Raw genomic sequence first — 13,393 nt, 5'->3', positions numbered from 1 at the left:
ACGTATGAGTAACGCGGCACAACTCGTGATTTACCTGAGGACAGAGCCTTGCCAGCATTTCGCGTTTCTTTGTTTCCTGGATTATGATTTATTTTATTAATTTAGCTGCTTGTTCTCCAGTGAAATGTGGGCTTTATAGCACAGATCATTCATTTGTGTCTTCTTAAATGGCTTGCACTGATTAACATGTTCTAAATACAGTTGATGGGAAGGAACACCCGTCTCTTGCCTAAATTATTCACGTTCGGGGGAGGCTCGCAGACTAATGTCTGATCTTACTTCTCCGCGTGCGTTGTTGTCTCAGTACGTTTTACACAAAGGAAACAAAGCGGAAAGTGTTGGAACTCGGTGCAAACAAATCCCAGGTGCACGCGAATAGAGAGGGGTGGAGGAAAAGGAGAAGCATATGGGAGAGGAGCAGAAGGGAACGGATGCCAGATGGAAGGAGTCAATGGAAGAGGCTGTCTAGGGTGTAGAAATGGAAAAGTCAGAATGCGGGGAGAGACCTTTCCATTTCTCAAAGCAGAAAGAATTCCAGTACTAACATGAGTCACGCGAAAGCTGAGTGGTTTATATTAGTCACTGGGTCCATTTTTTTTTTTCTACCGGAAACATTAAAAATCATTGACTGCAATGCTATGGGAAAGTAATCCATTTCAGTGTGTATTTCATGCCAAAATCTCAGAATACTGCATGTAGAAATAAACATATGGCTACATGCTGCTTTTCCTCAAAATTGCCATCACAATACCCCCATTTGATGGGTCTCAAGAGCAAGTAGTCAGATTATTATTAAGGACTGCTGTGTATTTGACAATAGGTTTATACCACAGGTGGCAAACACGAGGCCCACAGGCTGAATCCGGCCCTCTATCTTGTTTTATTCAGCCCAGCACCTTGTTTCTACTCGGCAGCAGCATCGAGCTCTCGCTCAACTGTTAAGGAGTAGCCACATTTATACATCCGGCCCTTTGAAGGCAACCTCGAGACTGATGTCGCCCCCAGTGAAAATGAGTTTGACACCCCTGGTCTACGCACTGTGGAACTAGCCACCAAAGTACCTTTCTTACTTAATGGGATTGTTAAGAATCATCAGTTACCCTTCTAGTTGTTCTGATACAGTTTGCTACTGTTATTTTGCAGGTCGCATTTGGAAGCCAGTTCTGACCAGTGGAAGCGCCTGCACCTTTCTCTTCAAGAACTTCTAGTGTGGCTGCAGCTGAAGGACGATGAGTTAAGCCGACAGGCACCAGTGGGAGGGGATTTCCCAACGGTTCAGAAGCAGAACGATGTACACAGGGTAAGACACTTTTAAGCCGAGCTTCTTGCTCATAGGAAGCATTCATCGACTATTTTAAAAATACTTCTGATTCATATTGAGGCTGAATAGAAATTGTTTTCTTCCACTAGCTAAAGGGTCAGTTATAAATACTCTAAGCCATTCCATTTTAAATGTTGAAAGTGTCTACATTAATAAGATCCTTTAAGAAATTGTCCAACTCTTTTGGTTGTTTCTAAAAATGTTTTATTAAGGAAAATATTAAAAATGTACGAAAGCAGACAGAATCCCATAACAAATACCCACCAAGACTTCAGCAATTATCAACGCGTGGCCATTTGCTTCTTCAATGCCTCTTTTCTGCCCCCTGTTATTTCCAAGCAAATCTCACCCATGGATCATTAAACTCAGAGGTATTTGAGACAGTATCTCTCAAATGTAAGGATTCACTCTTTAAATGTAACCACCATACTGTTGTGATAGTTTTAAAATATCAATAATTTTATCACAGCAAATATTCAGGCAGTATTCAAATTTCCGTTTCTCACACACATGTCTTTAATGTTTAACAGGTTTTTCTGTTTTGGGTTATTTTTTGTTTGTTTGTTTAAGAATTAAAATAAGGTCCACATGTTGCATTTGGTTACCTTGTCTCCTAAATCCCCCTCTTTTTGTCACTTTTTATTTTGAAATAATTACAGATTCCCAGTAAGTTTCAAACATAGTCCAAAGACTTTCCCTTTACATTTCACCCGGTTTCCTCTAGTGGTTACATCTTGCTTAACTGTGGAACAATAATTGTTGTCATTTCAACATGTGATCAGTATAAACACTCACAGTTACAGCACAACTCCATTCAGAGTAGCCACATTTCAGGCGCTCAGCGGCCTGCTGTGGCTAACGGCTCGCACACGGAAAAGCGCAGTTCTGCCCCTTTGATCGCATTGGAGTTTGACTGTTTCATAGGTTGTAGTGACTTCTTCCCTTATTCAGAGGTCCATAATGTCTGTTTAGAATTTTTATTGTATTTTTCCATTACTGTTAACCCCCTTATACCCTCTTCCCCACAATCACTACACTGTTGTCCATGTCCGTGAGTCCTTCCTTTTTTTGTATAATGTCTTATTTTCTGTTTTTTTAGTGTGACCTGGGCAGTTGTTAATGATCAATGGCTAGGAGTTACAATGTGATGATTGTCTATTTCTGTCATTTCTTATTCATTTATTGGCTGGCGTACATCTATGCAAAAACAAACAAACAAAAAGGTTCACTCATCCACTCCTTGGGTACCCAGTATGCTGTTCATGTAGAATAGGCATCATAAATGTTTTTACTTTACTTTACTTTTTTTTTATTCTTAAGAATACCAAGTTGTTCACAAGCATGATCCAGTGATCAACTTTTGCTGTTTGGCTTTTTCATTCCATTTGCATCTTCTCCAGTAGGCTCTGAGCGGGGAAGGACAGAGATTTCATCTTGCTCCCCTCCAAGATCTTAATAACTAGCAAAATGGCTGGCAGACAGTGGGTACCCATAAGTGTTTTTGAAACGAGGGTAAGAGGTGTATGAACAGAAATGAGTAACAACCCAAGAAAATTACTACCAAACAAGAAAAGCTTGATAAGATGGTCCTGCTTTTGTATGTTCAGCACTTAAAGGAAAAAGCTCTGTGGAATCACAGACAATGGTGGCATATTGAAGAAAGGGTCAAGGGTTTGTATTATTCCAGAGAAAAGAACATAGAAGATTATAAAAGGGGAAGACGAGATGAGGGACAACCCCGGAGTTTCTGCAAAAAAAAAAAATTTTCCAAGGAGACTGCCAGTGTGTCTTCTAACCATCCCCTTTCATACAATTGAGAATATTAAATTGGCTTTTGTGGTGGAGTGGAATGTAATAGTGATTTTTTTTTGCACCTTCTAACTTCGAATAAATAGTCAAAACACTCTGGTGTGTATGTAGAAGAGCATTCGCTGAGAAGGATGGGCATTTTAAATAGAATGCGTTACGTGACATAGTGAAAGGAGACAGAATTTCTGCAAAAGGGCTAATTTTATTCGAGTTCCAGAAACCCAAGAAGAGGAATCGCTGGGCAAGTGCACTAGGCATCAGGAGACCGCGTTTCTAGTCCTCGTCTCTCCCATCAGTAAGCTTCCGATTGCCACTTTGTTCTTCAGCTTCAGGATGCGGAATATGGCCCAAATCATTTCCCCGGCCCCTTCGAGCAGCAGTCTGTTACAAATGCTTCCTCACTGTCCCTGGCTATGGGCTGTGGTTGCTCGCCAGCAATGGTAAAATGTTAGTACTTATCATTCCCTATCCTCTTACTCCGGAATCTCATGACCGGTAACATGCTTTTGGGAGATGGTGACGCTAGAGCGAGTACACACCAGGCTGAAGTAAATGAATCCCTACTTGGCTGGCGTGCTTGCTCAGACACCCCACCCGTTATCTTTCTTTGACTTATCACAGCTTCCCGCCCGCTGGTAACTCTGTGTTCCGCCCATTAGTTTCACTGCTCCTCTGTCCTCATCTCCCTCCAAGTCCAACTTACATTCAATCATCAAACATTTTAATAACTTTTCCCCAAGATGCTGAAAATCTTTGCTCCGTTATCCTTTTGTTGCTGCAGTCTCCAGAACCCTAAAGCTCAGAGAATCTAACTACTTTCTTCCATCCAAACAACAGAGCAGTGCAGTGTAGTACCTTTTCAGGATGACGGGCCTGTGACACATCATTGGGTCAATTTACCTCTGGAATCTTTCTTGACTCTGCCCACTGCAGTCATCGCCATCATTACAAGACAGCCTTTCTGCATCTACTCTTTTTTTTATAGTTTTTTTTTCATTGTTTTAGAGAAAAAGAAAGGGAGAGGGAAACACTGACAGGTTGCCTCTCACAGGCTCTACAACCAGAGATCAAACCCACAACCTGGGTATGTACCCTGACTGGGGCTCGAACCCACAACCTCCCGGTGTACAGGACAATGCTCCAACCCATGGAGCCACACTGACCAGGACTCTCCATCCACTGTGTGCCTCCCTACATTTCACTCAGAGTAATGTACATAAAAACATAAATTGAATTAGGTCAGTGTCATCTAAACACTCTTCAGTGGCTTCTCAACGCCCTTAGGAAAAGCCCGAAATCTTCACCAAGGATCCCAAAGCCCCATCTGGCTGGTCCGGCCCCAACCTTCTCTTTTCTTACTGTACTTTCTTTTGCTTTCTGGACACTGGCCATGACTGCTCCATTTGGTATCCCCAGTTCTCTGTGTTCCTTGCGTGCCTGGCTCTGAACATGCTGAGCATCTGTCCGGAACCCTTTCTCACCCGCACCTCCCTGTCCACAGTGTCCTGGTTAAGGTCTGGTAACCCTATACATCTTGGCTCAGACATCAAGCAAGCTTTTTTTCTGATGCCCACATTTGACCAGATCTCCCTTTATAAGCTCCCAGAATGCCATCAACTTTCCCTTCTAGAATTTCATGTGCTTTGTCATCATGGCTTTCTGGGACTGTTTCACTAGTGTCAGCCACCGTCACACAATCACGTGCTCCAAGAAGCTTCCTTCGGAGGAGAGAATTGTCATTTTTTATACCCAGCACCTTATGAAGTGTCTAGTACATGGTGCACGTTGACCAGAGAAAGGAACAAAGGAATTAAGAAAGTAAGGAGGGAGGAAGGAGGAGAAAACCACTGCATTAATCTTAATTTTGTTCATTCTTCTCTAGTCTTCTGGGGCCCAGAGCAGGGAAAGAAAAAATAGAGAGTAATGTTCCTTCCTCATTTGTGGGATTTTTCTGTTTAGTCCCAGCTAAGCATGCTTTTGGAGTGTGTAGAGTTACACTGATGCCCACTGTTTTTTGCTTGTAGTCTGGCCCAGTCTTTTCACAAGCTTTCCATCATATCCTTAAGAAAAATACATGGCACAAAACACTCTCCTCCCGCAAAGCACAGCATCACTGCTAATTGTTGATGAGAGAACAATGTAGCACCCTGTTTACTCACTCAGGAGTGTTGTCGTATTTATGCAGTAATGCTTTATAGTTGCGGTGGAAGGGCTGTTTAGTCGTGCTCTTGCTGCCTGTGAGCAAAACAAACAAAAGAAAACCCTTGAAACTAGGTCTTTCTCTGGAATCTTCTGAAATTGCTTAGGAAGAGAGAATGGAAACACAAATCATATAAAACTCTGTCAAGATCTCTGGTGTGGCTCAGTGGATTGAGTGCCGACCTGCAAACCAAAGGGTCGCTGGTTCAATTCCCCATCAGGGCACATGGCTGGCTTGCGGGCCAAGTCCCCAGTAGGGGGCACATGAGAGGCATCCACACATTGATGTTTCTCTCCTGCTCTTTCTCCCTCCCTTTCCCTCTGTCTAAAAAAATAAATAAATAAAATGTTCTTTAAAAAATCTCATCTTTGATAGGTTTTGTATTTGTAGCGTCTCATTTTACTTTGCCATGTTTCCAGGATTATAAAGAATCTTGTTCTTTGTGGGTTTCTTGATTCAAATATTACTTGAATAGAATGCTTGTTATTTAGATGAGTCACTTGTTATTGTAAACTTATTCCCCAGGTATTTGGTGTGACACTTTTTTTTTAATCACCTGCTAACTACTTAATGTAAATTATCAGTGCCTTTAGTTGTTGCTTTTTATAGGAAACAAATTCCATTAAAATGTCAAAAGTTGAAACTATAATCAAATATTTTCTCACTTTTCAATAAATCAGGATGTTTATAAGTGAGGTGACCTATATTTTCTTTGTATATCATTGTAGATTAATGATACAATTATATAGCAAAATGTCATATGTCTCGTATAGAGTCAGTCTCAATGATAGTGATGGAGGGGTACGTGGTTTCCCTGTAGCTGAAATTCCGAGACAGTTCACCCAGGTGCTTGGGGACCACAGTGTCGCTCCCCAAAGCCATTTTTATACTCATGGAAGTGGACCCAGGTTCCCCAAACCAGCTGGACAGCATGTCAGCTGCAACTGAGACGGCTCTCAAGGCTAATTAATGAAATAATACTCCACATGCAGTGAAGTGTTACCAATAATTAAAGCTCAAATGTGCCTTAGCAAACATAAACCGACCAATTTTGATATCTTTTGAAAACATTATCCTGACTTTTCCAGCTCCTCATTACTTGCCTCACTAGACTGACTCATTTTCAATTAGTGTGTATTATTCTGGTCCAGATACAGTTTTTAAACTGAGTTCCTTTGTTTTACTTGAGCAGTCACTAAAGTGATATTTATTACTTGTCTACTTCTGTGATTAACCTAGAGAGAGTTTTAAAGGAGCAAATCATACTGGGGAATTTCTACAGACAACCACAATAAACCGCGAGCTTATTTCACTCCCTTCACCCTACCCCAAGCTCAAGTGGAGATTAGGTCTTGGTTATAAGAACACTGTGGATAACACCCTCTTGTTTCCATTCTTACTAATGAAATTGTTTCTCATGACGTTTTCATCTTTCAGTTTAAACATCTCTATAAGTCCTTCCCTGGAGACCAGTAAGGACACCTTCGAAGCTTCCTCAGATTTTCTGGTTAACATTTAGATGGAAGTAATCAATATATACATTATTAAACCAGTGGACAGAAAGCCATTATTGCGTGCATGCTGTTGACAAATGAAAAGGCTTGAATAAAGTAGTTTACTTGTTCCTTTGTCAGGTCATATATTATGCATATTCCATTTCCTCAGCAGTCACCACAAAGTGAGGGAGAGGTTCAGATATTCGATAAAATTATCCTGAAACCACGGTGCAGATTATGCATTTATTTAAGCTAACGCTATTATCAATGCCGACCTACTTCCTTTGGGTACCTTTTAGTACGTGCGTTAGCTTGATGAGTTCCCTGTGTTTTATTAATACAGAACTCGAAAATATCTTGGGGTACCATTTGTGAATGTTCACATTCAAGTCAGCTCTGTGTTAAAACAATGGATCGTTCCCTATCACCTCTGAAAACCAACACCAAAGGTTACGGTGCAGTGACATCCCGATACTTGATGGCCTGGCCTCAAGTTGAGGTTCCAACTTGACACCTGAGGTTTCTAAATGAGTTTGGTTTCCCTGCAGAGTTCACTCTCAGTTATGCAGTTGTGCCCACTCTGAAAAGCCTGCATGGCTCTACTGGGGGACATAAGACATCTTTTTCATCTCATCTTCGTCACTCGTGGAGCAAGCTACTTGTGTATAAATTTGATATTTTATGCAGTCATTTGTAGGAAAGTCATTTGTAGGAATGGGAAACATTTAAAATTATTTTTCGAATTACATTTCGAGGCATTTGAGGAAGTCTCCTGAAAACTCGCGATGTCATCAAAACTTGAGAACAGAGTCATCTAGGATTTGCTGCTTCTCTTTAATGACAATCAGAGAACAGATGAATAATTTACAAATTGATTTCTCTACCGAAGTCTTCATTCTACCCATGTGAAAATATTTTTGTATCTTGACATATAGTCTTAACAGTAATATTTGCATGGTGTTTTAACTTTCTAAAGCATTTTTATACATATTCACATCCCTAAAGAAATTATTTTAGGAAAAATGGTAGCATAATTAGGACTCCTAGAATTTATTGACTCTTTTAGTAATTGTTTATTGATTGTCTACTCTACGCCAAGGGCCAAAGATACAGTAGTAAACAAAATGAAAGTGTGCCCCACGGACCTGCAAGTTTCAGTGAGGGAAATGCACGGTAAACCAACGAATTCATATGTAACATCACACCAGTTTGTTGCTCCGAAGGGAAAATAAAGCAGGGAGAGTTAAAGACTGAGAGGCAGTGGCGTGTCTGAGGAGGTTCTATTTGAGTAGGGGCCTGTGTGAGCGAGTGAGCCAAGCAAAGGCCTGGAGTGAAGAGTATTGGAGGCAGACGGAGCAGCAAATGCAAAAGCCCAGGTGTAAAAGCAGGCTTGGGGTGTGCAAGGAACAGCAAGACGGGCTCATGGCAGGTTGTAGAGAAAGGCGAAGGCCAGATAATGAATCCCCTTGTCTGCCATAGTTTGAAGGTGGATTTTAGCCTGTGCGTAATAAGATGTCACAGAGGTACTAAGAGCAGGGGTGATGCGATCTGATTTATGTGTTCAGAGTTGCCTCTGCCTGGTCTACGGAGAATTGATGGTAGGTGGAGCAAAAGTGAAAGCAGGGAGAAAGTTCGGGGGGGTGTGGATGCCATCTGGGAAAGGCGTGATGGTGGCTCGGAGTAGAGTGGAAATGACAGATGTGGTGAAAAATTAGTTGATCCAAGATATATCTTGAAGGTAGAGCTGATAGACCTTTAGATTGATAGGATGTGGAATGCGAGAGGGAGCGTAGAGTGGAGGATGACTCTGAAGTCTGTGGTTCGAACAAATGGGGAAATGATAATGCCATTTATGGAGACCGAGAAGATTTCGAAATGATTGTGGAAGAGGGTATGGACGTGGAACAAAACAAGCATTCCATTTCTTAGATTATGTTGACAGAAAGAGACAAATGGTATGATTCAGAAATTATTCACCATGTACACTTGACAAACTCAAATTTCAGCTGAGCCTCTTGAGAATGGATATAAATTAATTTGTCACAGAGTTTCCTACTAATTCATTTATCTGTAGTATTGCTGCAGAAGGCCTTTCCAAAATTCAGGATTTAGGCTCAGTAACCTCAAACCCGATTCTCTAAATGACCATGGGAACAGCCTGAGTTTTCACGGGTACTTTCTCAAGGTCAGCTCAGGACTTAACATTACTATTGTCAGTAGGAAGTGACTTCCCCAGTGGTTACTGGAAGCAGCCCAGCCTTAGGGCTGAAAGTCAGCCAGCTGTTCAAGATGCCGTGTGGGCACTACACCATCCTTTAGAGGATCACAGGTCTGCGGGCAGGCTGCCCTCGATGCTGGCCCATGCCCTTGACGTCAGGGAATACGACTTTTAGTTTGAAAGAGTTCCAAAAAATAAACCTCAGCAAGAAGTTTGATAAACAAACACATTTTCCCCCTAAACATTAAAAAAAAGTGTTTCACTGAATACAATAGATTTTTTTTTAGTGTTTGGGGTCTTTATTTATTGATATTTTTGGGGGGGGGATATTGTTTATGCAGCTACAGTTGTTCCTGCTTTTTCTCCCTTCCCCCACCTCCCCAGCCCCACCTTCCACCTCCCTAAGTCAAATAGATTTTTAAAAACAGTCATTTCAGGCTTGAAATATGTCCGTTGACCTTGCATCTTTGCTTCAAATTGATGTAGTCTCCTTCAGAAATGTTGTTCATGTTGTTGGCTACCTGAGACAACGGCTAGATGTGTCTGATACTGCAGTCCCTTATCATCACTTTCGTTCAGATGCAGATACATGACCATGAGACAATGATGTAGTCGAACTGAGAGAAGCAGAGAGTAAAGAGGTGATGGTCCCACAAGTATAGAGTTTCAGTTATGCAGGAGGGTAAGCTCTGGAGCCCTGATGCACAACACAGCACCTGTAGTTAATACCGTACTGCAGGGGTGTCCACCTCACTTTCACCAGGGGCCACATCAGCCTCGCGGTTGCCTTCAAAGGGCCGAATGTAACTTGAAGACTGTATATATCTAACTACTCCTTAACTAGGGGCCAGGAGCTTGGTGCTGCCGCCGGGTAGAAACAAGGTGCTGGGCAGGATAAAACAAGGTGGAGAGCCAGATTTGGCCCTCGGGTCTCGTGTTCACCACCTGTGCCATCTTGTATACTTAACACTCACATGAAATGTTCTTAGCACAATAACAAAATAAAGATGAGTGTAACCTTTCCTTTATAGCCCATATGCCCCATTTCCATAACATCTGTAATACCAGCTATCTCAAATGACTATGACGGGAATCCTTTGTCTTTCCGGGGTTTTGTTGCCATTTCCTTCAAAATTCTTTCTACCCTCAACCCCTATGAATTGGCCTTAGATTCTCACAGGCCAAATTCCTGCTACTCGGGCTCACTACATTTCTGGATCTTGCCCTTTTCCCAGATTTTGGTTCCTAATTAATTAGGCACTGATTGTCCCTAAGTCATCATTTAGTAAGTACAATACGTCTGATGGGTTTGAAATCAGTAACTGTGGTGGCTCCTTAAATAAGCAAGTTCATTAGGGCAGGGTGTACTCAGCAACTTTCTAATAAGAAGTAAGAGCAATACAGGAGGCATACACACAAGGTGGATATATTATGGAAAGCAGAATGATAACATAGGATGGCAACACTATTAAACAGTGATCAGATTGTTTAGTTCCCTTCATTTTTTGTCCTATGCTTGTTTGGTAACCAGTTGTTGAATGAATGGCACTGTGAGATCCCTTTATTTATTTTTTTGAATAGTTCATTTTTATTGTACTTTTTCCCATTATATTGGGTCACTTTAAATTTTTGCATCTGTCTAGCATTCTCTCGTCTAGCTAATGCTGCAGAGTGGATGAAAAGCCGCCGCCGGCTGTTCAAACTATGGAACTTCTGAATGTTCGGACGTGAACATCTACCTTCTCCAGAGAAGCCAGGGCTGGGATGAGGAAGGCAGAACTAATAAGGCCCCCTCTGGAGAAAAATTCCCCCAGCCGCTCCAAGGTTATACTCAGCCTGTGGGTCTGTCACATAAGAACAGGCCTGGAATAAGATATCCCCATTTTTGCCTGTCGATAGCATGAATTTGTTTCTCTAATTAATCACGAGACCAGGCTTACCTCCATAAGCACATTATGCATCTGAACCAACCCGGCTGCCATATACCACACTCTGGTTTTCCAGCTGGACATTCTGTTATTTATGCAACAATATGAATTGAGTGTCTACTATGGGCCAAGCCGTGGCTATAATTTTTATCATGTGTAAAGATGTTTAGGACTGTCTCAAATTGCCACCCAGGCCTGTGGCTACCTAATTGATCTAAATGTGTTGATTAGAGACTATTTCGATGGCATTTTTGAATTTAGGTGCAGTGTTTAACAAATCCCCACATTTTACAAATGAGGACATGGAGGCTCAGGGAGACTCTGTGACCTGTTGTAGGTCACACAACCAAGCTTTGGCCCAGCTGGGACTTGAACTTTCGGTCTTCTGTCACTCACGGTAGCGTTTGCTGTTTTCACTGCTTCAGTCTACCTCCCGGGATGGCTCAGTGAAGTTCTAACTAGTTGGAAATAGCGTATGGTCATTCCACCAGATTGCAGTCCAAATAACAGAAATATAGCCTTGCCCCCGCAAGGGGGATACAGGTAAAATTCAGCTCCGTGGGAACTGTTCATCCTTGAAAGAGATCAGTGTTTGGGAAAGTGAGGGCTTTCACTTACATCACTAGTAACAGGACACACGCTCTGTGTGGGAGAGCGGCGTGGCTTCACTCTCTGTGACGTCAGTACGGGCTCAGAGGTCTCATCTGCTTGTCTCCTCCACAAAGTACATCAAGCAAAGACGCAGCTCACCCTTTATCCCCTGTACACGTGGCTCTAAGCCACTCCTGTCTGTGGTGTTATTAGGTATGCATGGTAATGTTCCCTTCATTTTTTTTTCCTACAAGAAGAAGGGACAGAAAAATATCCCAAATAACCAGTGACTTGATTCTTCTCTATTACTTCCAGGTTTTTAAAGTTTCTGATTTGCTTCATGGTCATTAAGATGTTCTTCTACCTTGGTGGCTTCCCAATTATTATAATCCAGGGAACTTTTACCTTTTGCTATCACTCCCTTTCAGTTTGGCTTAAGAATGTAAAGATTTCTGCCCTAAGTGACGAATGAACTGATGGCCTTAGGTAAACCCTAACCCATCTGCACCTCACTCTGCATTGGTAAATCATTCGTGGTATGCAAGTACACTTTTATACAAATGTACGTACTCAACCAAACTGTTGACTTCTTAAGGACAAAAATAGATCCCTACATGTTCCCTACCTTATTTATAATAGATTGCAAATAAATATCTTTTAATGAGTTAATCAACCAGCAGTCAAGTCAACCAGTTGGTTAGTATTTTTCGTATATAAATACGCTCCATCAGATCACTTAACCTTCAAAATCAATGGATTTGCCTCGCCTTGGGATTTACTGCTAGTGCAATTTTCTAGTATATGATTTGTATAAATTTACTCGGTGGACCTTAAGAAGCTGAAGGAAAAATATCAATTTAGTATGCCTAATTTTTTCCCATGTGTGTGGCAACATACTATTTTCTTTTCACAAAGGTGCCCTAAGTCTTTAGTAGTTACCTGTAATTCTTCCACATCACTGTTTCAGATCCGGGCCGTCTTGTAAAGAGGAGGGGGATGGGTTTTAAAATAATTTTATCTGTTCAAAAGATTCAAGAAGTAAATAATTTAATGTTTGAATGTTGACATCTGAACAGAGTGAGGATGTATGTGTATGGGAGAAGGGTTGTATATGTGATACCTTTTTTACATCAGCAGATAAATGAACTGACTTCTCTGCTTTAAAACACTAATCATAACTACGAGACAAACATCAGGATTGTGTATGAGTACAATTTTCCCCAATGTCATTCAGATAGGCAGTCTTTCTTTGAAAGACATTTATTATCAAGGAGTCAAGGCTCTTGACACTGAATGTTCTTGGTTTTGTTTTAAAATGTCTCCATTTCCTTCCTTTTAAAATGCAATGAACTGTTAAAACAGGCAATTTGTGGTAAGTTGATGAGATACTGGAAAACTGACTTTCCGTTATTTTAAGGCAGAATCTTCATGGTTTGGCTGGGTTTTGTTGTTGTTGTTGTTTACTTATTTACATATTTCTGTAATGTATTTATTTTGGCCCTTGTTGTTTTGCCTAAAGAAGTCTGTCTCTTTGCAACTTGATGCTGTAAGGCCCACAGATGCCCATGGCCTAGAACGGTGTCTGGTACATAGTATGCGCTCAAAATGTGTTACATAAGTAAGTGGAAGAGGATCGTTTATGTAATTTATTTAAAATGACAGATTTATAGGTTTGTCCCTACAATAAGAAAAGCATTGCCATTTTCTTTCTCCTCTCGTTTTCTTCAATGACCTGATTCTCCCTTTTGGGGGAGCAGTTTGTGCCCCTTATTGTATGTTATCTAGATCTTCCCAAATTCTGAATATACAGTCCCTTAACCTTCTCTTCCA

General features: G+C 41.3%; 1 protein-coding gene across 5 annotated transcripts in view; it reads left to right on the top strand.

Moving 5' to 3' along the window:
* DMD (dystrophin) overlaps nt 1-13,393 on the top strand; it is a 1,951,120-nt gene that overhangs the window by 1,600,161 nt on the left and 337,566 nt on the right. For all 5 annotated transcript variants that reach the window (XM_036016633.1, XM_036016635.1, XM_036016634.1 and 2 more), the window contains one exon: nt 1,144-1,300. In XM_036016633.1, coding sequence (XP_035872526.1) covers nt 1,144-1,300 — 157 coding nt within the window. The remainder of the gene's footprint in view (nt 1-1,143; nt 1,301-13,393) is intronic.

Source organism: Phyllostomus discolor, chromosome X (genome assembly GCF_004126475.2).
Source record: "Phyllostomus discolor isolate MPI-MPIP mPhyDis1 chromosome X, mPhyDis1.pri.v3, whole genome shotgun sequence".
Taxonomy (NCBI): domain Eukaryota; kingdom Metazoa; phylum Chordata; class Mammalia; order Chiroptera; family Phyllostomidae; genus Phyllostomus; species Phyllostomus discolor.
This window is presented reverse-complemented; position numbering and strand designations above follow the sequence as displayed.